This window comes from Platichthys flesus, chromosome 5 (genome assembly GCF_949316205.1).
Source record: "Platichthys flesus chromosome 5, fPlaFle2.1, whole genome shotgun sequence".
Taxonomy (NCBI): domain Eukaryota; kingdom Metazoa; phylum Chordata; class Actinopteri; order Pleuronectiformes; family Pleuronectidae; genus Platichthys; species Platichthys flesus.
In genome coordinates, this window is record NC_084949.1 from 21,846,984 (window position 1) to 21,874,131 (window position 27,148).

The following is a 27,148-nucleotide window of genomic DNA, read 5'->3' on the forward strand; positions in this document are numbered from 1 at the left end:
AAAGCACCTATAAACATTATGAATAATTAACCCTTAAAGCGTTTTACTCCGGGCTGTTGCTATGCCGTCTGTTGAGTAGCCGGACTCCTCTATAAACGTCTTTGTTCACACTCTCTTCAAACAGGTAACTCTGTCTCCAGTTCAGTGAGACATTCTGTCAGATCTGCATGTTTCTTTCAACAAACCTTTGAAAAGGCTCCGTCCTTTGTCTTCAAACAAACAAAAAAAAACTATAAAGTTACGCATTGAAGGGTCTCTGCATTTCGTTAACACAATATATGATATTTTTCTTTTAAAACACCACTGCTGTTGAGCTAATTTATCTCCCTGCTCTGAAAGGGATGAATGGACCTTGTTATGTTTTTCAAAGTAGACGACAGAACGCCGGACACAACCATCCTTGTCAATCCTGTCATTCTCTACACTTTAAGGGTCAAGGGTGTTGTATTAACTTGAAAACACCCATCCACTTAACACGCAGGTCAAGCGATAACACGCTTCAACATTCAAATTTTCGCCTCGCGGCAGGATGCGCTATTTGTTATTTCACGCTGTCAAATGACTCCCCCCCGTTCTGTGAAGCTTGTCAGTTATATCTTGAAGAGCGGACTACCTTGACGACACGGCGCCTGAGGGCGAGCGGAGCGGCATCTGTAGAGCCACTGCAGGCATCGGAGCGGCAGATGGCGAGAGGAGAGTAAACATGACTGTTCTAATGGCGCTCGTTCTCCTGGGGGCCATGCGATAAGCGTGAACACTTAAAGGTTCAGTTGAGGATAGGGGCCTTTAAAGTTTGTTGTACAAAGTTTGTTGTAATTGTTCAATGTCTCATACGTTATGAGAATGACAGAAATGTCAACGTTTTAGTGATGATCAGAAGGATTTCCTTGTACAGGAAAGAAAATCTTTACCCAGACGAGTTATTGGGTTTCTTAGGTTTTGTCTACAACTCCATGTGATTGGTTGTCACTTCTTTTTTATGCAGAGCCAGTTGACATGTCGTGCTGTCGTCTACTTTTCCTTCCCTTTTTCCGAACAAGGATGTTACGCAGCCAACAGGCAAGTCAATGAAATGAGCACAAGTCTGGAAAATGGAGATGAGGTTGGAACGACCTCGCCAGAAATAGACTTCCCTCAGCACACGCACTCTCACCATACTCTCACAACAGCATGGAAGGCCTCCGTGTTTCTGCTGAGAAAACCATGCCATCTTTTTCTGGGGGATTTTGGCCTGTATTTCCAAACAGGGGAACACAACTCTGGGGTTAATTCTGCTCGTGGAGAGGAAATGTAGCGTGAACCAAACTGAACCAGCTATCAAAGAAGGTTATGCAAATGTCACCCTGTACTTTAACTCGACTTTCACTTATTCAAAATAATAGTAGCTGAGATGAATATTTGGTTAAATTTAAGATTGATAAAGTGATATATTATTTGAATTAAACTAACTGTTCACGGACCCTCAGCTACAATCCAGCTGAGTTTTTAACTCAAAGGGTGTCATCGATTTCAGTCACTTTCTATTTCCCCTGCAATGATTCATGACATTAACACCACATGTTGGAATTCCAGATCGATGTTTTACTGATAAACAAACTATTTTGGCTTTAGGGACGGATATATTCAATATCTTCTGAGACCAAAAGATCCAAACTGCCTCTAAATATGTTTCTATTTTTCTCTAAATCTGGGCATTACCACAATTAAATCATAAAATAATCTGCAGTTAAAAAACAACTTTAACCAAAACAATGCAAATCCTTTCACCCAGTGTTTCTGCGCATCACATGTACTGTGACGCCTGCTTCCCTCATAGCATGTAGCCTATTGATCAATATTCCTGACACACCAGGAACGCGATCATTAGCCAAAACCTTCAGCGACACGGTTCATGCATGGTAGGCGGAGCTGGCCACACCATTTCAGCCTTGAACCTATATATGACCTTTAAATTTCACAATAGGCAGCCCACAATAGCTGCCATGTGCCGAGTGGTTTAATCTACACAGCCCATCTGCTGCGGCTGCTGCCTGTGAGTTGAATCTGCGGGAAGAGAGAGGGTGTGCCCAGCTTCCCTCTGAAGCTCCTGGGTGTCTGTCTCACTACATCCTGTGGGACAGCTGTATGGTAATGTGCACAAGGGGCCGGGGACAGCAGCAGGGACTGGGATTGCCAGGCAGACACTGAACAAGGACCCCCTTCTCAGTGGGAAGCCAAAGGCATGAACTTGGCCGATTAGACATTCAGGAAACAAATGAGGCTCCATCACAGACGGGCACCCCGAACCAACAACCGCCCCCACACACACACACACACACACACACACACACACACACACACACACACACACACACACACACACACACACACACACACACACACACACACACACACACACACACACACACACACACACACACACACACACACACACACACACACACACACACACACACACACACACACACACACACACACACACACACACACACACACACACACACACACACACACGGCTGCAGAGCAATTCCAAAAGAGGAAGAGGAAAGAACTCTTAAACTGTTAAAGTGATGAGTGAATAACTCTTCTGGTTTTTCTGTCTCGTAGAAATTTAATACATGTTGTAATTGCGAGAGACAACATCATGTACAGGCATCTCTGAACATTATCTACTCTCAGGAATCCTTACAGAGAAAAAGAATGAGCAGAATTGAGAGTCAGTTTTTATGGCTACAATCGAAAGGAATTAATTTTACTTCAGCGCCACGGAAGTCTCAGCAGAGAGGCAATCAGTGACAAGTCAGACATCTCAGGTAGGGCCGGCACAGGAGAATGATAATGCTTTGGGGAAATCAATCAATAATTCAAGGCCAGGCAAGTTGCAGATCCACTCCTGACGTGATGATGACGGAGGACAGGCGGGGGTGTGGGCAGCAGCGAGGACCCCGCAACAACCATCCTCCTCCTCTCCCTCCCTCCCTCCATCTGTAAACCGTTGCCTGGCAACAGGATTCATGCTCGCTGGCCTCCAGGCTGCAGTGTGCTGCCTCTGGCCTCATCCGGGGATAAGGCTCTTGTTTGCTATTAGAGTCGACCAATTCTGGCAACGGATGCAGGGTTTGCCATTCACTAATGAATTCTGCAGAGGTTGCTAATGAAGCCCTCAATTTTCAGGGAAAATGGGGCCAATTTTATCTCAGAATGTGACACTGGCCATAAATCAGGGCCGGGTATGTACTGTCAAGTTCTCACCATGTGTATTATTGCAATTTGTCACTCACCTCAATCCGAACAATGCCATGGCTCATCAGGCCACAGCCCCAGCAGGATGGAAACCAGCATATTTAAAAAGAAACTGCCAAGACAGGGGAGTTTCCCTTTCTGGCCGATGCCATCTGTCTCTGATGCACGATGTCACCTCATTATTATGCAGGGGTAAAGGTGCTTAGAACAAATGCATTGTTCCCAAGCAAAGAGCGAGTGTCTAAAATCACTGCATTATCTGTGTTTCTTCTGCATTGTTCTCACAAACTAAGTGTGTGAGGACGAGGAAGACGGGCGCGTCTTGAAATAGTGACCTGACTAAATATTCGCTGGAAGATAACAGACGTAATGGAGAGGCATTACAAGGGAAGACGTCTTCCACATGGGGGCTGAGAGGAAAAAGCTGACAGAGATTCAACTTTAAGGATTACAGGCTTTGCCTCACCAAACAGGCCGCGATTTACCTCACATAAAAATACTCTAAAGCACAAGCTGTCCTGATGAAACACTTGTTTCTCATCAGAGGAAGTGCTGAGCCAACCAAATGCAAACATACATGGCATCACGTTGAGCAAATCAACCAGTTACTTGTGACAGAATCCGTACAGAGCTAATATTCTCCTGTGTTGGGTACTAAATTAGATTAAGCAGGAAGGTTTGTGAGTGCTTTGTCTTCATAAGCAAAGTAAAATATTTATATTTAACACATCTTTGAAGATGTCTGACAGACTAACTGTATATGGGAAGTTAAGTTTGAGTCAAAACTGCTGTCTGACTTCTCAAGCTGCTTTCAGACCTGCAACTTTTCAGAAGGGCTGAACGTGAAAACACGAATGTCTGCTGCCAGATGCTCCAGGGGTTTTTCCACACTTTGTTGTTGTGTACGTGTCTGACCCAGACGATCTCCTGCTGCGTTCTTCAGATGTGAAAGGCAAACACAGACAAATGTCCGGACTCCATCTTCCAGAGTTCATGTCCGAAACAGCTCTTGTCTTCAAGGTTCAAACTAGTGAGTGTCTGTTTCAGGGACCACAATAAAGAACCAGTGATTAAAAGATATTTTTTCATACGTCCGTTTGCGCCGTGACCGATGTGTGATAACTTCAAGCATCAGACATTTTCCACTACAGACTAAAAGTCCCCACACTACACCTCTTGCATTTGCGAGATCTAATTTTTTAACACGAGTAACACTCAAGGCTTTATCAGCTAGCTTTGCGATTTAGTCTCACATTTTTGACTGAATATAACCATCTTCCTGTTTTTAATACGTCTTGTAAATGTATTTGTGATGTATTTAAGCTTTAAAAATAGCTTTTTTTAAATGCTTGAACAGCCCCTGGGGAAATAGACAACATTTTCCCGTTTGCATAAATTAGAAAAATGATATATCTAAAAGAAAAAGTGCCACAGGGCAGCGCGTCTTACGTGTGAATCCACATCTCAGCAGCTCTTTCAAGTGCACAGATATGTGACCATGAACATATCGTGACTAACTTCTTTACCCTACTCTTTAAATATGATCGTCTGGTAGAATAAATATTTAAGATATCCACATTTATCATACTTAGTAGAAGCTATATTATAAGCACAGACTGGGAAATGCAATTTCTTGTATGTTACCTTAAAAATAGCTTAACAACATAGTTTCCAGTTTCACAGTTTTAAGTATCCATGAATTATCTAAACGCTATAAAGGCTGGCAGCTCAGGAGGTACTAAAATATTCTCAAGTATTAAACATGAATTTGTAAACTGGTAAAAAGGTTTTTATTGGACTAATATTAATTGAAGAGATAGGACAGAAAGTAATTCTGAAACCCACAGTCAACAAAGTCAGAGGACGGGTGAAAGGTTTGATAATGAATAAAAAAAGGTAAATGTCATTACTCAAAGAAGTAAAAGTCATGACCAATGGGTCACCTTTAATAGTACCTGGAAAAAAGGTATTTATGTTTCTATGGATATAAGAAAAGGTCAAATCGAAGTTTACACTTCTCCAAAGGATCTGATGAAGAGTTTGGGGTGAAAGTCTGGATACAGACGCACATAATGGGAATAATGGATAAATTATGTAATGTAATAATTTCCTGTAATGAAATAAAACTCCACTGAATAACTGGCTAAGAGCAGATCAGAGAGTTGGTGGTCTGATTCCCAGCTCCTCCAATCAAAGTGTACTTGGGCAAGACACCGAACCCTATATTGCCCCAGATGATGTACCATCTGTGAGTCAGAGGTGAGCTATCTATAGAACAAGCTCTGAATGAGAGTGAATCGTCGGGTTTAGCCAAGAAAAGCTCTGTATGAATGACGCCCATTTGCTCAGTTAAAGCTCTCCCCGACTCTGAAAGGACAATTACCGTGAGATCAATATCGATGAAGCAAGATATGAGATGATAAAGATATGAGATATATATAAGATAATGTCTTTTTTATTCCTCCCCGTTAAGAAGAATGCTTCATCCACTACACACAGATCAGTTAGAGGATGTCCTTGTAGCAGTGAATGTAGTTTTTAGCCGCTAGAATCGAGTAGAGATGTGGAGTTCCCTTTTTTATGCCATCAGACTCGAAGGCTTCTATAAAAGGAAACCAAAGTACTTCTCAAGTACTCCAGAAAAAGTCCAGGAGCTATAAATGCATGTATTTTACCGGGAGTAATAACTAACTTCATTTTGTTAAAGTATCCTTTATAAAGAGATGTAACATAGAAAATACCCCAAATTGAAAAGCCTCTAAAAATCCCCTTTAGTGTAACACAGAAGTAACTCTCATTGGACCCCCCCCCCCCCCCCCCCGGACATTGCTTGTGTTTTTCCACTGAACTAATGGTAAACAAGTGGGAGGGGTAAGAGGTGGAGTAATGAGGCAGTGCTAATTACATCAGGGCTCTGTTTGAATGAAAAGGCTTTGGATGCTGCTGCCCTGTCAGGAGACGGAGCTGGGAAATCTAATGTAGCCATGGAATCCCTTTCATTGTCATCCATCACAGTAACTCAACACACTAATGACACACTGCAGCTGAGATGTATAAAAAAAAAAAAAAACCTGATCTCAAATCTCATCCAGCTGCTCTGTGTTACTGTATCTGAGCATCTTGTGCATTCACGTGAGGTGCCTCGCATTGATTTTCCATTTTATATTAATAAATCAATCCCTTCGACATGCCACCCCCCCATCCTCATCGCAGGAGGACATATTGATTGCTTTGTTATTCTGCCTTAAGGAGGCCCATGAATTGCTAATGAAAATCCACATTCTGCAGGGAACTGCGTCAGGATAAATATTCAATTCCTGGCCATGCAAAACAAACAGAGCTAAACTGTTGAGGGACCGGGGGGCCGGGGGGGAATTCAGCGGGGTCACAAGTTGTGACCTTGTATAATTAGTTTTGGTTGGTTTGAAAATCCGGGGAAGGTAACAGGTTTTTCCAAAGGCGTCATATCAACTTTATCAACAAACAGATTCAACACAAACTCCCTTAATGCTCGATTCTTATTAGTATAATTTCAAAGATTTACTGGACACTTGATACCCTGAAGACGTTTAATCTACAACTAGAATGACTCAGTAGAGAACATACCTCAACCAAGGCCCAACTGTCCCATTGAATTCAATCAAGCTGCACCACGCTGCACACACTCAGATATCGGTCCACTTAATATGCTGGACTCCTCTCATCAAGAGCAGTGACTTCTTTCATTGGAAAAGGATGAAATGTCCTATTCCCCTAATAAAGCTTCTGTCTTGGCCTATGTACCATTTTTCCATCAAGTCTTGTGTTCCATCAAGTCTTGTGGAAATCTGTTCAGTAGTTTGTGTAATCTTGCTGTCAAACACACAAACCAACAAGCAGAGACAAAAAAAAAAAAACTTCTTGAAGGAGGTAATGATACGAGACAAAGAAAAGCTGCAAATCCTAAAAGAGAAGCCAAAACTCTGGAGCCAATAGTCTTTAATAGCTTAGTTATTGCCATTTCTGATGGAACCACATCACAACCCTGTGCATGCTCGAGCACAACGAAGCGAGGCCAGGAATCCAAACCCAGATCACACTATTTGAATGTTAGTTTGGAAGCAAAACACTTTCCAAGAAAAGAAAAAATGACTGGTAACACAATTTTTCTGGTCTAGTTCTTAACGGCTCCCTCCTTCTAATGCTGGAGTGCTCGGAGATGGTGATAACACCCTAGAGAACACTGGAGGGTTTGAAGTACAGCTTTTACAAACACACCTCTTTTCAAATGGTACTCAACGATTATTATCCCTCCGCAGCAAAATAATTCCCCTTCACACCGAGATAAAGTGTGTACACTTTGACATATGCACTCAGGCAGTTGGCTGAACAGCGGAATCAATATGAGAAGCTGAAATTAGATTCTCACTCTTGTCTACATGGACGTTGCTTTTATTCACCGTGAGGTCAGAGCCGTCCTGAAGAATGAGAATACATATGGAGATAGATACGTTCAAGGGGGAAAAGGAGCTGCACTTTTCTTCCAGTGGACATTGGGACAGATGACAGATCAACAGGCCTGGCTCTGGTTTGTGCTTCCTGCGTAGCCCGATGTGACCTCAACATGGATGCAGATGTCCTGCTGAGGAACTTGTTGTTATGTGTCTAAGCTGGTCGACACATGGGAGGAAAAAAAACTTCAAAAAGACACTTTGATGGATCTGCAGGAAGCATTTTTTGTGCGAATGTGATGTTTGATCTGGATGGTTTCAGTTTATATTAAAGGAGATAAGGCTTAAATATAAAACATATAAAATGCTGTGTAAACACATCGACAGCAGCAGGAGCGCAGGTGCAGCAACTTGTGACAGGTACTTTTCCGAGAACACAACTAAACCACAAAAGCAGGAGGACATGGAGGCCATAATCCATTTGATGTGTGTCTATTCCCGGGGTGAAGGGTTAGGTCACGTGTTAACCGGACCGGGCGAGTGGTTATTTGACCAGGTGATAACCTGTTGGGTCCAGTATGGAGCTTAGCTTGTTTACAAAAATGGACCCATGGACTTCAGGGTAGAGTGAGCTGGCAATGTGTATGTGCAAACTATAAGCAACAAGTAGTGAAAGGGCTTACTGAAATTTGAGAGGCCATTAAATTCAGGAAGGAAATAAATTTGCAGCTCAAGGCAATCAGATTTTAAAGTATGACATTTAAAAAAAGGCGGAGGCTAGATTTACATCCAGATTATATTTCTCCCCATTATCCCAAAACAAGTTATGATGCTTGCAACATAAATTGGATTTTCTTAATGTGATCTTCAGCCTGAGTTTCATACAGTAGTGATTCATCTCTGCTTTCACCGTAATAAACAACTCAAGGATTCTTCAGAAAAAGCCCTGAATAAGATGCATGGAATCTGGACAGGTAACTTGTCCCTGTCACAAGACAAATTAGCAGAAAATAAGCACATTTGTTCTTAATAGACCAGACTCAAAATCAGTGAAAACTCCGTCGGTACACAGGAATCATTTTGATCTTTGATAACAAGTGACACTGCGGTAGTTTAAGCTGAAATAACAAAAGCATGAAACAAGCTCAGCAGGTTCCACAGAAATTAGCTGGGTGAACCAACGCTGTGTGTAAAAGACTGGAGTTGTGCAACAGAGGAGAGCTGTAACGCACTGGCAGCCTTTCGAATGCAGGCAGCCTGCAGTGAGTCAGAGGCACTGAAACAACAGAGACGCAGCGTTTGACCCGGTGCTGGCACGAAGGAGACAGGGTGCACCGCCGCTTCGCCAGGTCCTCAATTATCCCGGTGCCACCACGTGCCGTGCCCTGTTGAGATACTGACAGCCACTTTACATCCGGTGACTCATCAAAGTCTCGCGCGCCCAAGGCTGATCGCTTTGTAATTTCCCTTCCTGATGGCAGCCTTGGCGTTTGCTGAGAGGCAAACAATGCAGCAACATGTTGTTAATCAAAGCAGATCATGGCTCAGCTACGCAGGTTGAACCGGGACTTTTGATTTAACATCATTAACCATCATGAAATGTTATACTGTAATCGGGAAAAGTAGATTTGCCATCATGTGTTTGTCAGACAAGTCACAAAAAAACAATGAGACCCTTTCAAAAAGGTATCAATTAAAATCCTATATATACGAATAGAAATCTGTTTGTGACTAGCTACTCAAACCGAAACTGGAAACAAAAGAACCTCCTTTAGAACTGACCTTCTTAGGATTCTCCAAGGATTATTTTAGTACAATTACAATTTCATCAAGCATGTGGAGGTGTGCAGCAGCGTAAGAGCTCCTCCAGACTCTTAATGTCGAACTGAGTGCTGCACTCATTGTCGTCATAACAACCTGAACATTTGTTGAGGCTCTCAGCCCGGAGTGTCTGCATGTGGAGAACGAATAAAGAGGGAGTTGGTGCTTGATACGCAGCAGATGTGTGGACTGCTTATCAACCCTAATGACGGGCAAAATGAAGAGACAGGAATAGAAATGGTGGACATGGCACAAAGAGGACTGCAGCAGCAGCAGCAGCAGCAACGTGGAGGATCCTGATCAGACTGGGCAGTGAAAGTGTCCACAACTCTCTCAATATCAGTGTCCAACAAGGAGGTGTAAACACGTATGGTGTAGCTGTAAGTCACAAACACTCCTAACAGTGTTTTGACATGGGGATGGTCACACTGAGAGTTCCACTGCCTCAGTGGTCATTTAAATTTGAGTTCATGCTGCCCCCTGGAGGTGACAGAGCAGCATGGTGGGATTGTGTTCAGTGGTGTTGTGCGGGGCATGATGGGACTAAGAAAAACCGTCATAAGAGAAGACGAGTTATCAGATGCAAGTTCTACAAAGTGAAAAGAGTATTTTTCTTACCTGTGTGTTCGGAGGGTCAGGGAGCAGGACATAGGGGAGAGGAGAAAAGAGAGAAACATTCCTGTAAGCAAAAGACTCATCAGAGGAAACCAGCAGGAGCTAATTAGTGCATTATAGGCAGGTTCAATGGGCTGCAAAGTGCTACAACCATTTCCACCCTAAAACAGCACGATATCATTATTGGTTAAATCCGACAGTTGCACAGTGAAAGGTTGGAGACCTGAGCAGGGCGTGGAGCCAGGCTCCTGGTGGGAGCTGGGAGAGTCTCCAGCCTCCTCTGACCCGCAACAGGGGAAAGGGTGTCAACAAGTAGAAAATTAACGGTTGGTTAGATGACATGTGATTGTGGCTAAATTAATCGATGTTGGAAGACTTCATTAGGTCAAGTTTTCCAATAAGAACCCCAAATAAACCGAATGGTAACTTCATAAGATCTGTGTATAGTTCTGACTAATACAGTGAATCTGGAAAGACGCTTTCTTATAACAAGGTCTCCATTTGCATTGCAATATAACATTTTTGTATGTTCTTGCTTCGCTGGGACGAACCGACCGTTTTTATTGTATCGTTGCCACAGTGAACTATTATTTTTCAGACTGCAGCCGCGGTAATGAGGATTTAAAACAGCAGCTTGACACTTCTAAATATCTGGCAAGCTCTTCTGAGGGTTGTCTGTGATCCACTTGGCAAATTCACACGGAAAAAAGCTAAATGTGCTCATTGACCCAGTACAGTGAACTAAAATCAGCCCATTAACTGTGGAAGAAAAACACAAACAATAAAGGAAGTACAACATTAGTTTCAAAAACATCACACTGAAGGAGCTGGTATGAACCTACACAAATGTCTAAATGGTGAAAGGAACTGTTTGGACCTCTGTGAGGACTGGAGGAGGGTGGGATTCACAGCTCGGTAATGAAGGTGTTTGTTGTGGGCGTCTGATGTAACATTGTGTGGGTGCTGAGGCAATTCTCTTTTGGCTTCACAGAAATTGATTTCGGTTTCTCTACCAATTGTACGCGCCAGCATCGGCTGAAATGGTATCAGCACCGAGGCTCCGGCGGCACAAACAGCTGAAAGGTAAAAGCAATTTCGGTGCTCTGCTTTCCTGCACACTTTCATTGTTCCTGACTGTTTCAGCTCTGGTTTGTTCCTTGTGTTAGCGCGAAAGCAACATGTGAAAACCACTACTCCCACACACGAGACACAGAGGTCCACTTTCTGAGAAAAGACAGAGGTATCTGGTCACAGGGAAGAAAACCAATGTGTTTTTCAGGTCTCTGCCACTGTTGTTTTTCTTGTTTCTCCTCTTTCATATTTTATTTACTCGATGTAAACCTAGACACACTGGAATCACACATTTCTAAATAACTGTTTACTGACTTAAATGATTCCAAACATTATCTCAAAGGAATCTCCCCTTTCAGCTCAGGACTTCACATCCAATTGCTCTTTGTCACCAAAATGGTGTTTCTTAAAAATGCCAATAAGCAGCTGGAAATCCCTGACGCTCCCATGCCTCGCAAACTTTTAGTAACATAAAACAATAAAACCTGGTTTGTTTAATGTACAGCTGCATAAAGACAAAGTCAATTAGAATGCATCATTAAGCATTAATATAATGCCACTTGTCATTAAATATATTCATCAATATGGGTTCAGAAATGGATTTTGTGCTTCAGAGGCGCAAGCTGCTCTGGGAAATTAGATCCAGTACAATAAGATGCAAAGTAAAAGAGAAACGAGCTGCGTCCAGTGGACATTATGGTGGGAAAAGAATTCTAAAAGTACAATTGTTTAATCTGCAATGCTTTCAATTATTGCATCTGAAGATCAAAGCATACGAAGACATGAGTCCTAGTGCAGACGCGGCCGTCTGTTCGATGTCAACCAGGACCTTTTCAACTCTCTCCATTTCACGCCCCCAAGAAATATGTTTGGAAAAAAATGAATCTATAGTACAATATCAAAATCAAAAACACACTGATACAGTGTCTTTATCAATTTATTAACATTGCCAGAAGATGTATTATGGAGAAGCTGCGCAGTTATTTCAGGCATCTCTCGTCTCAGAACCGAAAAAGCCCCATTCATAGGACAAGTCTACAGCTTGAATAGGCATACAAATCATCCGTGAATAGGTTCAATCATCCGGACCAAATGATCGATCGCAACTTTAAAAACTTTAAGTAGGTTTGTACTTTATAAATAATTAATTCCTACTTTTTTCCATGGCTCAAGGATAAAGTTAAAAAATCAATCACAATCTGTGTTGGAGGAACTGATTCACGCGGACTCCAGACTGAATGACTCAATTCAGTCGGGACAATAAGCAGCGTGGGTACGGACGGCTTCAATTCGGCACTGAGGAGAAACTGAATAAATGAATGAGAGAAGGAAAAAGGCGGCGGTGGAAGAGGAAGAGAATTACAAAACCGACATAAGGTAGGCAGAGCGAGTATTGCTGTTTCATGAAGAGTGAGTCAGTCGTGTGCCGGCCATCCTTCCTCTGTTCCATGCCCAGAGAGAGCAGCGCAACGAGGGTGGCTGCAATTTCCCCCTTTGCTCTTCTGTTAATGACACAAAGGGGAAGTGTGTCCTCGAAAGAGAATAAAAGACATATTTTCATATAAACAGACTGGATGATGTTTTTTTTCTCAGTTATCACAGATGAAAAAATGAAACTCTCGAATTAAAAAGAATGAAGGACATTCCGTAAGGATTTTTGAGCTCCTGCAGCAAAGAAACTTCCAAAGCAAACTATTACCATCAGTCCATTTATCAGTTAGTTAATTAAAAAAAAGTTATTCTGACACCATTTTTAATAATCAATTAAATATAATGCGTCAAACATTTGATGTTTTCATGCTTACACTTCTTGGTTTCTCATAATATATAAACCAACAAAACTACATGACTTTACAATGTGCAGTGTTGAAATTTTAATATAAAGAAAATCGGTTAATTAACTGATAGCAAAAAACATAAAATCATTCGAAGCCTTTCTTCTTCAGGCATCTGAATTACAATTATTTTGTACTTTCCCTTTTAGCCAGTGTTAGGCTGACCGCATTATGTGCATGACACCATAATAAAATCAGTCCATGTTAGTGTTATAGGATAAGACTTCCGGTCCATTCTGATGTGAATCGATGAACTAAGTAAAAAGGAGCCTATTGTTTGATATTTCAGCACAGAGATCTACAGTGGATGGTCAAGACAGTATCTATAGTCTTCTGATTCACCACATTTACATAAGTAGGAGCCCGTTTTAAATGAATGCAGCAGCTCCTCTCCGCACAATGCCTCGATGCTTTTGAAAGACAAAATGCAGATAGTCAGAAAGGTATCAGAGGACTTACCTAAATTAATGAATAAGTAGCCATTTTGTATGCAGACGGTAAAAAGAAAGGAACGAATTCAGAGGATACGTGCGGCTGGAGCACAAACACAGCTACACAAATGAATTGTCTGGTCAATCTGGGAAAAACGCTATGTCACATTAATCTGCAAATAAATGCTGTTTCATATCAGATATGTGCAAGCGTTTATATTCAATGCTCGATATATTCTGCTGTCAATCTTAGGAACGTCGTGGCGGAAGATACAATTACTCCTGAGACTTGCGTGATCCTTCCTCATAGTTTTATGAAGCACTATGCAGTGTTCAGGGACGTGATAATCCTGCACTCAGGGGTGTGCTCCTCAAACTAAACCTCCTGGATCAGATTTCATTTTCTCACCAATACCTGCAGCAACGCAGCCTCTTGGTGGTCTGTTTTTTTCCAACCGTGCTATTTTTGGTCTGAACATAGGCGTACTTGTCAGACCTGGGAGGTGCAGTTCACCACAGCCAAGGTCATTTTTAAATTGTGCAAATAATAAATATGGACATCCCGGCCTGAACCTGGTGGTCTTCCATCATCTCTCACAATGTACGTGCTGTTAATCGATGTCAGATGATGAATCGGCTCAACAGGACTGAATATAATCACCTGGCATGACGGCCGAAGGAACAGTGAGTCGGCATCTCTGAGAGGAAAAGATGTTCAGTCCTCAGAGCTCTGAGGCTCTAAAGTTACATCATATATATTAAGATGTTTTATATAGTGTCCCTGACTTAAGAAAACCATAATTGAATATTTTGGAAAATTCTCTTACTGCTTATGCAAGGGCTACAACTAATAATCTATTATTAATATGATTAATGATTCTGTCAGTAAAAAGACATTTTTTTTCCATCAGGGCTTTAAGAGAGCCCCTTGACATCAACTTCAAAATGTATTGTTGCGTTTGACCAACAACCTAAAATCTATTAAAGACTGTTGAGACTAGCAAAAAAAAATGTTTAAAAGCTACAACTACAGATCTGAGCATATTTCCTTTAACCCTAAATTGATTTATTGATCACTGAAGGTTTGTTGGACTAATTTGGCCCACAAGGATTTTGTACAAATTCATCTTTCTTTGTCAGTCTTTTGAGAACTTTTAAGAGTGTGTGTCTGACGAATGATTTGAATCAAGACACCTAGAGAAAGATACCAAACATTAATATATTAATACATTGCCCTGCATCAGAACAACATTATCTTTCTCCCTCTGGTCTCTGCTCACCTTTCCTTTTTTTTTTTTGCCTTTCATTCGTCAGAGGGTGTAATCCTCTTGTTGCTGAGCAAGTTTTTTAAATTTCTGCTTAACCTCTGAAAAAACAGAGCTCTGTGACATCCCCTACAGCCTGCACATGCATCCACTCACCAACAAAACCCTGTCTTACCGCTGTGAAAGTGATGAAGCGGCACTTGATACTAAATCAACTGCGGGTGAATACTAAGAGGAGGCTAGCTCAAGGCTTTTGTCTTTACAAATAGTCACAGTGAAGAGCTTCAGGGTGAACAGGGCGTTTCCACAGAGCACAGCTGCCGGTGGAACAAACCTGCAGCAGGCGTCCAGGCGGCACTGCAGTCCATCAAAAGAAGAGGGACCACACACTGCAGGGACTCGTACCACAGCAGGGTTCATACAAAGATTAGACAAACTATGCAGACGGACACATCAGCTGAGGCCTGGGGGATATCCATTCACAGGTCATCTTCACTGATGGACCAGATTACGGCGAGCAGGACACTGTGAAAGGCACAGGGGCGGCTCGTTGAAGGTCAGAAGGGAATGTCGATACCAAGACCGGACCAGACACAGTGAGGCACAGCTCACATTTCTACACACTAATCACGGTGAACTTTGGTCGTGATTTTGAAGACATAAGTAGCTTTTCTCTGCAAAAACTGAAAAAATACATATCTGTTAGGAGGCAATAAGCAGATCTGAATATTTCTCCACCAGTACTGGCTCTTTTTAAACCAAGCTTTGGTTCCCAACCTTTTTGTGAGGACAAAATTTAAGTAATTATATCTGCCAAAAAAAACTGTCACCATGGTTACATCCATTAACTGAAAAGGCAACTGAGCAGAGTTTAGTATATGTCAGAACTTTCTCTACTTAAGTCACCTGAATAAGTACAGGGAATTTAGCAAATGGAGTTTTTCAGATGAATTTAAGGCACCAGAAAACTCATTTATCGATAATAAGCCAACAATTTAACAGTTGGACCAAGAAAACAAACCACTTACCACGACAAAAACACAAATAAATTGCTTCATCTGGGATCGTTGGGTATGGTTTGATTCCATTTAAGTGGTTTAGTGGTCTGGCATAAAAACAACCCCCTAGATTTGACATTTCAGCGATTGCAAAGAGTGGCTGCATCTAGATCTGCACGCAGACGTATAGCACATGACAGATTGAATCACAGCAAAGTTCTATTCAAACTAGACGAACCAGACAAAATCACCGCTACAGTTGTCAAACAAGTGTAAAGCCTCCAATCACTCACAGTTCAAATACAGGTTATCAGAGCCTTTGAAAAATAAAGTACTATTTTCTGTAGCAAAACCCTGCAGACATCATTTCATATCAAATAGCCACTAGCAGCAGGCGACTCTATGTGCAAGTCACCCTGCTTGTCTCCAAACAAGATGCATTCATTACATTTCATATAAGAGACAGTGTTGTAGAGCTTTCTGTACTTCATCACCGTATTTTTTAGACAATCTCAACAGTAGATGGATGCAGTGTGTGTCCTGAGAATCCTCAGGGAACAAACACAAAAGCATTGATCAAATTTAAGGTTTTCATAAATTCATATGAGGGGAACAGTTCCTTGAATCATGTATTTTGATGTGTGAGGGAAAGAAATGATTGACAGCTTAAAGACTTTAAAAAGGAGCTGTGTGTGGTCTCTGACTCAGGTGGGCTGCACTTTTCAATCTGAATAAATAAATAAAAAAGGTTTTACAAATCAATAAGATGCATTTGAGCCTCAGTAACTGGTTTAAAGCAGTGATGTGCTCAGGTTTAAGTCTATTAATGTGTCAAACAGGGTTGAATGATGTGGGCCACGCAGCACAACTTGGATGAATTATTAAATTTCGTTGATTCAAATTAGGTATTTGTATGTGTGACAGATTCTGTTTGGGCGGTTCGGTTTAGCTTCATGTCTTCAGTCAAATCACAATGTTTAGGAGCTGTGACACTTATCCAGATGGAAGACTGCATCTGTTCTCGGCTACAATCTCACAGTGTGGGAAATGTCAGTGCCTCCAGGCAGCCCCTGCAGCAGGTGGAGGCACATCGCTATCCACTATGTTTTGTATGTGAAGCACCACAACAGTTTAACACTATACAGCCTCCAGTCTGTTCAAAAGATGAAAATACAAAGACCACTCGGTTAACTATGAGGATCTTGTTAAAAAAAGATGCACTTTATGAGCATCACGTGAAATAAAGTGATAATTACATAAAATTTGTGAAGCAATCCCATTTTCACAAAATATATCAAAAAGGCCCCAATAGGTGAATGAAGTGGCACCATATCAGGTATTTCCCCTCAAAATGCTCGGTTACTGGTCTGTTCGCAGTAAACAGAACTGATCTCGGAGCCGAGCAGCCAGCCCGACTGGATCCGTGCGCTCCCTGGTATGGGACCGCTTCTCAGAATAGCCGATGGCAGATGCCTTCCTCCCCTCTGTGTTATTTGGAGCCCAAGGGCAGTGGAATCAAGCCTCCTGCCGTGCACCGTGGTGTGGTCCTTACTTCAGGACAGAGAGAACGTCTTGAAGCTGCGAGTGAATCACTGACTCACGCAGGCAGTCACGTGCTCGACAAGAGGGGTCAAGTGCATCAAGGTAACACCATCGGATGAGAAGGAGACTTTAATAGCATAAAGGCACAGACTGCAAGTAAAGCTGGACGCAGGCTCCGGGTTGACCAGCAGAGGGCAGCACCACTGGTTGCAAAAAATAAAGGGCCGTTTTTATCAATGTGAACGGTCATTACTGCATTATGTTCATTTAGTATATTAATGGTCTCGCTTACAGTAAAATAGAAGATAAAGCATGGTACACATTGGGGTGCGGCTACCATATGATTGATGGCTAGTATTAACCAATGGGTGCAGGGTCCCAAAGTCAGCACTGCCCCCCAAAAAAACTGAAAACTGATTTCAAACAAACAAGATGCCACTGGATAAAAAGGCAAAACTCAAGTATTCAACACAGGTCACTTGTATCTCTGCTCAATAAAATAACAAATCGAAATCTCTCAATCACTAATTTGTAAAAGGTGAAATTTTCAGATCTCTTTGCTTTGATTTGTTTTGACAGTAACAAGCTCGGCCTGCTTTTTCTAGGTTTTTAGGGGCAACACCGAGAAACCTCAAACATTTCTACCATGCAAACACTTCAGTCAGATATGGAAACCAAACAGAGAAAAGGAAACTCTCTTCATCTTCATACCAACTCCACTCCAGTGTGTTGCAACGTGTTGCATCAGTAATCGCGGAAGAAGAAGAAAAAAAAAAAAAAGAGCAACTTCAAAAGATACATTGGTTTCTTGTACTGTCAGACACAATATTCTGCATTTGGCTAACAACAAACAGGAAGGAAGAAAATGGTTGAAAAGGCCTGAGGGAATGTGTTTGTGCAGCAGAGTCTCACTCTTTTCACCACACTTATCTACAGAAAGCAACATTAAGGAAAGGCAGCTGCTCCTCCAGGCATCCAGCTTATCTAAAGTGATTCGCTGAACAATGAGCATTTGGGCAGCGCAGATAAAACTTTCAAAAATTAAATCGACTGTATACATACTGGAGACGGATTAAATTCAGGCAACCTTAATTTAAAGGTGCGCAATAAAGAGTGCATAAAAATTTCCATCGCTGATTCTGCTAAGAGACTTTTAGTATTTTAAATCAGGTGCTTGTTCGATGGCAGGAATATAGTTCTTTTCCGACGGCTGCTGTAAGTGCTCTCGCTGAGGCTGGTTCTCATTATAAACACTGGAGAATTGCTTTTGCTTCCCCCATTACACCTCAATGTAAAGTGTGTGTTGCTTGTTAAATTGTTCATTCCAGGAAACTTGGTTTACTGATAAGGACAAACTTCTGTCCCTACATAACTCTGTCTGGTTATGCAAGTGAATTTAGTCGACAAATAATCAACCGATTTTGCTAAAACGAAAATACTCGCTAGAATCTAACAGTTATCTGAGGTGAACTCTGAAATACAGACCAATAGCATCCCAGTCGCTATCGGATCACGAGACACTTAGCATGCTCTGGAGTGCTATCATGTCACGCTAGTTGTCACGTCAAAGTCAAATCAAAGATGTTAGCGTAGCTTCACAGTGTATCCAGTCGCATGTTTACAAAAATAGACAGTGAGGGGGAAAAAAAACTGTGTATTCAGATAAGAGGTAGGACTTCTGATTTCTCTCTGTGTGACAATCTGACAACTCACTGCTCTCAGCTCCACACGTTATATTAAGATCTCTTTAAACGGCCTCTTTCTTCATTAACAAGTTGACAATAAAAAACATTTTAACGGGGTGACGACATGTGACAAGAATCCCTGGATACATGTCTTAGTCCGATTGGCAAGAATTAATAAGACCTGCAAAGGCCTCCAAATGTCGCTAGTAAAATGTAAATAGAAGGGGGGGGGGGGGACTAAGTGCAGTAAATATGTCTTCACCGTTAACAGGCCCGCAGATGAAATCGCAGGGAAGCTCCACGGCTCAAGTGAAACTCGCTAGAGAAAGTTGCCACACACACACACACACACACACAGCACCTGCTCAGACAGCAAATGCATCTTGCTGATAGTTGTTTAGACACACATAGCTGCTGTGGGCAAGTCCAGATCACCTTACTCCACAGGCCTGCAGCCCCGGGTGTGGCTGGTGAGGAAAGTGATACGGCGATGAAAAATGTCCCGCTGTCAATGTTCTATATCTTGATCACTATCTCCTGTGCTGGATGGCCATTCTGGCCGCCGGAAATACAGTGGGGATTCCGGTGGTCACGTTTTGATTGGATATTTAAACCGGGACATTATTTTTAAACAGCACAGTGAGGGAAGTTTTATGGCCTGACAGATTTAATGACACATTATAGATACGAGACCCTATGCCTGATCCTATTTGCGCATTTGAGCCGGAACTGAAAAAGAGGGATGATACATGGAGTAATTAATTCAGTGCAAATCTCTCAACAAAAAAAAAAGTAATGGCAGATTTAAAATATTATCTTTTCACTTGTGGTATTCGTCTCTTCTGAAGATGCAGTTTCAGGGAACTTGAGTTGCAGCGCACCAGAGGGACCCAGAGAAATCCCAGCTATGCCATTCACTGGAATCAGCTGCCAAATGCACAGCAGGGCCCACGTGGCTCTGTGGGACCTTGCATTTCACTCAAGCGGCAGGGAAACTTTGTTAACAATGTGAAAGCTCTTTTTTGGTAAAATATCCAATATCCTTCAGATAGACAGCAGTGTTTAACTTTCTTGCTTAGCATTTCAACTATTCTTCATCCAGCATGGAGACAAATACCAATCAAATCATCTTTATATTGCTGTTCCCAATAACTCTACCGGTAAATACATTAAAGCTAGTCCTGAAGAAACTAGAAAGAGCAGGTTACACTTTAAAAAAATTGGCCCTCTCATCAAAGCTACGGATCCAAAACCCATGAACCACCATCGCACAATTCGGACGAACAGAGGAGTTCCAATGGTCATCCTATAGTTATCATGGATTTATACCCTGATGATGAAAATGTTCCCATCAATGACAATATATTATATAATTCAGGGAACAAGCAAATTTAAAACTTTCAAAGAAACCATCCATTAGTAGTAAAAAATTACAACAAATCGCTCCTGATGCTTAGACTGCAGATCAAGCCTCATTTCTATTTAGGTCTTTGCTCAATACTTTCTCCTTGCTACAAAATCTACAACCAGATATATTCTGACAGATTAGTGGGTGACATTTTTAAAAGCCTACCTTTCAAATCCAATCACACTGTGGAAACTTTAGTTCAAAGGTTAAATGCTGACGTTCATAAAGACTTCGAAGATTTAAGGTTTGAATCTATTTGAACTAACTTGTCAGGAGTGTAAAAATATAAAGAAAACACATGGCAGAGAAATACTATGCAGATGAGAGAAAAGGTCGGAGGAACATTGAGATACCGAGTGAAGAGACTTTGCTCTTTAAATGGAAACAGTGGTCTAGGTTTAATGTTGCATCTCCTCCCGTCTCCGAGCGTACTTGAGCCTCAGGTCTCAATAACACGTCAGATATTTGTTAAACTGATTTGATGACCTGCTTTATAATTATTAATTTGCCAAACGGGAAAAATAAAAACGCTTTTATTTGTTGTAAAATTGAAACTTGTAATCACAACTTAAGAATTTACTAAACTTTTTGGAATTAGACGTACACACACAAGCAATTAACTAAATATAAATGACTCATCTAGCATTTCCCCCAAGCGATTTGTTATTTTCTCTAAAATATCAAAATTATTAAAAACCCTGTGACTACAAGAGAAAAGCCATCAAATATCTTGTCCCAAAATTTAAAAGTAATCAGTTTATTACAACATAAGCTAAGGGGCCTGTTGTCCTGTCAAGTGTCTGACATGGTCATTTTTTAATGAATATAAATTGTGAACAACTTTGTGAAAACCACACAAACCACTCGAATGAGTTGATTTTCCATGCCTTCATGCAGAGGGTTAATCTAGCAGCTAAATAAAAATATCTTTCAAAAACGGCCCTAGGTTCATTTGGGACTCCACGATTCTCATTTCATTAATTTTCAAGTCACATTACATATTATGCTGAATTAATTTAGCAGGAATGTCAAAGGGGAATTTTAATTCAAGCAGCATTGCTCTTGTGGCCGTATCATGCAAACTAATGTGCTCTCAAAGAGGAAGGATTTTCAAGTGTCTCATTTACAGTGTGCTGATGTTTTAGAAACACTTCTACATTACAAAAAACAAGAAATGTTATTTCTAATGAAAACATCCTTCTCAACAATTTACACTAAAACACCAAGTAAACATTAAAAAGGCCAAAAAATGATTGTTTTGAGCTAAATCACAGCATAAATATACCAGTAGATGAAATCACAATAAAATGTTTAGAACTCCTCCTTATTTAATTTGCATATATTTTAGTTGAATGCGAATAAAAATCCTGTATGCCAACTTTTTATTAATTTTCACATTTAAAACTTAAACTCAATACAGAGGCATTATTCTTAATATCTCTTGCATTACTGAATTTATGTTTTCGCTTAAAAACTTAACCTAAAAATAGGTTCATTGACCGACGGCCTTTTTAAGGTTATATGCTGGTGTCCGCCGTCTCTAATGGGTGGAGCCACGGAAAACCAACCTTGTGTCCACGAGCTGGAAACAAATGATGGAAATATAATAATAAATCCATTGTTTTTCAGCGTCTGAATTTATTCTTCTCTTCTCTTAAGAATACCACTTTAGCATCGGGAAATGAAAAAGCCATTAAGCATAGTTCATCAGCAAGAGTCAACTGTAATCACTTTGAAATGTTTTGTGGGGCTGTACTGTTACTTTACTGAGAGGCACATTCATCAGAGGTGGAAAAGAAGGTCAACTTGTAAATCTAAATGTATAATTGTGATGATAAAAGCAATTTCTTTTTTATATTTTGCAGATGACAAATAAAGAGTTGCCCTTTTATTAAACCAACAGCTACTGAAGTGAGGGGGTTACACAGTCGAACAACCTTTGACATTTGCAGGTTCTCTGGATCTACCAAACCCAAACCCTATGACCAAGCTATTACGTACAATACTCACTCGTCTGCGGCAGAAAGGCAACCCCTGGGCAATGATGTTGATGCTAAATATCTTGAGCACTTTCTGATGGGGTAACGGCTCTGTGGAAACGTCCTTGGGCTCCGGCAGGTCGAGTGCCTGGCTCTTCAGCGGGACGTGCACGGCCTTCTCTTTCCCACAGGCGACGTTTGGCATCTTTCTCCGAGCAGAAGACGACGAGAAACGGGGAATAGGGCAATGCCGCAGCATTGCAACAAAAAAAGACGGCAGCTTAAAAGATCATATCCTATAGGGAGCTCCGGAAGATGGCCGACCAACGTCTCACTCACGTAGCTTTTATTAAACGAAAGCAGAGTGTTCCTTGGACCTCACAGCCATTGGGCGGACGTATCAATACTGCGCTTGCTGAGCCTCTGCACCTACCTACTAGAAACTCATCTCCCTGTTGACTGGTACCCTTTAAAATATCTCTGGGGTGTGAGGTCACTGCTGCGCCCAAGCCAGGCAGAGCAGCTGTTGTCGGGGCCTGAAAAGAGGATGGACCCACGCAGGCCCCCCCCCCAAACAGGCCCTGTGGAATTCGCTCTCATGACCCCCGGATGGTGGAATGTGTACCAACAGTCGTCCGACGCAGTCCACTTGTCCAGGGAGCTTCCTCATTGTGGTCATTCTTTGACCCCTTTTCTGGTCCTCCTAACTTACTGGTCTGTATCATCACCAGAGCCAGATCACTTTGACCCATGAAAACTGTCACCATACAACTCATCAACTGGCAGATCACAACATCCTTGATCACGTCACCGATTTCTTCTCTTTCACGTACCTAGGTGTCGCTTAATGTCAGTTATTCTAAGTCAGCAGAGAGACGCAGGATATTTCGGGAGACGATCACTATGTCATACACACACTGTCCAACATTGGTATGTGTGACACATGCCCTTAAATAAGGATTCACTTCACCACATGAGTGTCACAAATGAGAAAGGTGTGAGGGGAAGAAGTGTATCAGCACAAGGAATGGTGCAAAAGTGGAGCGCCGAGAAAATTTAATTTCTCAGCATTTAGGCTTTTTCCCCGCAGAACATTAATATGCAACAGCTCCGACAATCACTGCTGAATATGTATAAGTGTACAGATTGAGTGTGCGGTAAAAGACAGCCTTCCCTGTGCACAGTTAAATGTCTGAACACACTGTAACAAAAAGGACCTGCGGGGCTTAACCTCTCTTCTATTCTCACATCCACCATTGTTTGAGGAGGATTACAGAGCCAGAACATCGAACGGCGTGCACTGAGGGTCCCGACGCATCAGGCCGGCAGTCAGCCGGTGGACGCCATTGAGTTTTTGTGGCCAGCCAACGCCCATAGTTATTACAGTATGTTCAGCACAAATGGAGGAGGTTGGCGCCTTATCGGCAGCTGTTCAGCTCACTGGCCATGTTAAACCAACAGCTCTGACCGGGAAATTCAGCCATTTTTCTTTATTTTTGCTTTCTGGCTCTTCGTAAGAACTACAAAACGATAACAAATAAGAGAAGTGTAGTTGGTTGATATTTTTGGATTCTCACACCAGTAAGGAATGTACACTGATGACACGGTCAGCTGTGAGCTTCCCCATCATCTGCATCATGTTGAAGTAAGGGACTTTTAAAAACACCACATGAGGCAATGCTACTCGATATAATCAGTTGGCCTTTGTTGTCACAACGTCTGAAGCTGCTTTATGGCCGGCACTGAAGTCTGGACAGTTTTCCAGAGGGGCTGTATGTGAGAATGAGAATGTCCAAGTCATTAGCTCAGGCAGTTTACCAGAACCTGTCCTACCAGCCCTGTGGGGGAAAATCGAGAAGTTGTCCACAGGATTGAAGAGAGGTGCCATAGAGACTCAAGAAGATACCAACTTTGAAAGAAAAAAAAATTTGAGTGTTTTGCAGATAAGTGACAGCTGTATCTATGAGCAGTAAACAAAAACACTGCTTTCCGCAGCAGGATTTAAACACGTCATGCTCTGCCTCCCATAAACTATTTCCTGTTGCGTTCTTCATATGTGAAAAGCAAAAGCAATACCTAACAGCAGATATTATCCAGTGTCCCACAATTATGCATTTCTAAATTTCATCCACTCTAATAGTTGGCCATTATCATAATTTACCATTTTAACCTTTTAAACCATGACTGACAATAGACTCCATGCAGTGTATAATAGCTGACATGGCACCGGTGACAGACTGCTCATTTCTGACATGCCCCAGGCCTTGTGGACGTTACATGAGCTTTCAGACTAATCTTAGGCCATCAAGCTATGTGACAGACTCTCCAGTCGGCTACAACATGATCAGCCCGAAGTCGTTAAAATAGCGAGCCACGAAAACATATTTAACCTTGTGTCCTCTGCCATGCTTGTCCTCTATGGCTGATACAATGTTTTCTTAACCAACTTCTATTATGCCACTTCCCACCGAGTGATCCAGGAAGGAGCGACCCACGGCCAAGAATCTCAAAGACAAAGCCAGAGGAGATACCTGTGGAGAAAGTTCTTGAAAATGCTCCAACAATCATTCATTCCTGACCTTGTGCGGATGAAAGGAGGTTAGTGTTATGTCCTCCAACAGACAGAAGATGTGGTGTGAGATGTTTAATATAAATCTATGCATGCAGGCAGATATTATTGAGCAAAATACTTTTTGAAATCAGGGGTGAATTATTTTGTCTGGTTTCCTTTAATGCTGTGTCACTGTATTGCTGACTGGTCATTGAGTTTGCAAACCCTGATGAGACATCAAGACTGCTGGAGTGTCAGAGGGTCAAGAATGTTTGAGCCTAGTAACTCAGTCCTCTTACAAATCACTCCCAGCTTTTGAAAACAGCTGAGATGACAGGGCATGGCTGCAGAAATAGGCCCCTGTGAAAGTAGGAAAGTGTCGCCCAGGCCTCTGCAGTACGAGGCAGAGGACGACTTCCATAAGGTTCAATCGGATTACCAGGAAATGTTTGTAGTCCAATCCATAATGAATTTAGATCTGATTATTAGTTGTACTGAATTCATCAGGGTGGCACAGTGTTATAGCGGTTTGTTTTGTTGCCTAACAAGAACGTTTCCAGTTTGAATCCTAGTCTTTGTGGGCTTTCTCCAGGTAATCCAGCTAAATCTGCAGAACAATAACATTCAGGTTTGGGTCAGGTTGATTAGAGAAGCTAAATTGACCATATAGGTGTAAATGATATTGTCTTTGTATGTTGACCCCTCCAGGGTGTATCCCACCTCTCACCCAATGTCAGCTTTGGCTCCAGCTCCCCAGGCAACCCTTTAAGGACGAGTGGTAGATGAGGGATGGATGGATGAAATGTATCCATACTATTCCTATCAGTTCCAAGCCAGTTTCTCAAACCCAACACTGCAGCTCTGGAGCATGAGGTGACTGCATAAAAAGTATTTTATGGACTTAATGAGATACTATAGCTTAATACAACTACTACCACTGCGCCATCTAGGTTTACATTCCAGGATCGTAAGGGATCATGCAGAGGCAACGTGGCCCCTGACATGGAGGAGCTTGTGGTTAGTTTGCTTTGTATATGTGAATATAAGAAATCAGTACGTTTCAAGTGGTAGAATTGTAGTTTTCAGTATAATAAAAAATATATATATATATATACACACATATATACATTTCATTACAGCACTGTCATTCTATTCAGCCCCACACTGTCAATATCCACCAGCAATGAAGCACCAACCTTTCCAAAGCCTCTTGCACATGATAGCAAACAACATTATTCATACACCTGGACAGCTTCCAAACCTGTGCTTCAGTCTGGGCACCGCTGCAACAAGCACCCACAACCTGTGGGCCATGGATTAGTGAATGAACATGACTTTCAGACCACTGACTCCATCTGCTGTCAGAGACTGGGACAACAATGCTGCATTCACTGCAAAATCTCCTCCCCCCCCAATGCAACATCACCAAGAGACTCTAAGAGCATAACAATAACTGTTTCCTTTACTTCAGTCTGTGATGTAAAGAGCTTAATAATGAAATATACTAAAAGCCCCTATTGACATTTAGCTCTAATTTGCCTTACTGGTGATTATGAGGTTGTTTATTGTCAGTTTGTTGGAAGAATGACAACCCCACCATCATCTTCAAACTTGTAACTTTGCAAAAATGTATGAATTTATTGCACCATCCTTCTTTGATTGACTTTTACAAATCGTCAAATAGAAGAATGTTTCTAGTCAAGACGAAACAACAACGCATTGCCTTCTGATTCAGTAAAAACTGAAACAAAACCTAATTTGCTAAGTAACGACCAATATGTGTAGCGTTGATTCAGGATATGATGAAGGCTACCGTAAAACACAAACTGTCGCCTGTGCGTTGGTAGTGACTCAGCCAGTAGCTTTCATGTGGGAGGATGAGAACACTGATCCTTTGTGGCTCATCTCTGCCTCAGTGATAAGGCCAGTGTGTGGGAGACACATCCTACAATAAGCAGGCTGCCTTTTCTTTGGTAAAATATTTAATTAGTGGCGATGAACAGTAATGTGTAGTTGAAGAAAAGTCTAAATATATATTGTCCGAGTTTGCTTCAGTGAAAACTATTTGGCAGACGAGTTGGTGCACATCCCAATCTCAACTTTCATCATCGAGTTAAATACATTTTTATGCTGGCATTTATAAAGATGTGTATGAACATTTGATAAGATATGACAAAGACAGCAGATAACCGGGAACTATGGATGATACAAACCCATTTAAAGAAATACTTTCATTTCAGATTAATTAATGCTCGATTGTAGATGTCTGCTTAA

General features: G+C 41.6%; 1 protein-coding gene across 4 annotated transcripts in view; it reads right to left on the reverse strand.

Moving 5' to 3' along the window:
• The window catches only part of fbxw7 (F-box and WD repeat domain containing 7), a 97,901-nt gene that overhangs the window by 36,298 nt on the left and 34,455 nt on the right, over nucleotides 1-27,148 (reverse strand). The window contains exon 1 of one of the 4 annotated variants that reach the window (XM_062387750.1): nucleotides 22,355-22,719. The exons of the other annotated variants lie outside the window; for them this stretch is intronic. Coding sequence (XP_062243734.1) covers nucleotides 22,355-22,582 — 228 coding nt within the window. The 5' untranslated portion in view covers nucleotides 22,583-22,719. Of the gene's footprint in view, nucleotides 1-22,354; nucleotides 22,720-27,148 lie in introns of those variants that run through there. 4 annotated transcript variants of the gene reach the window in all.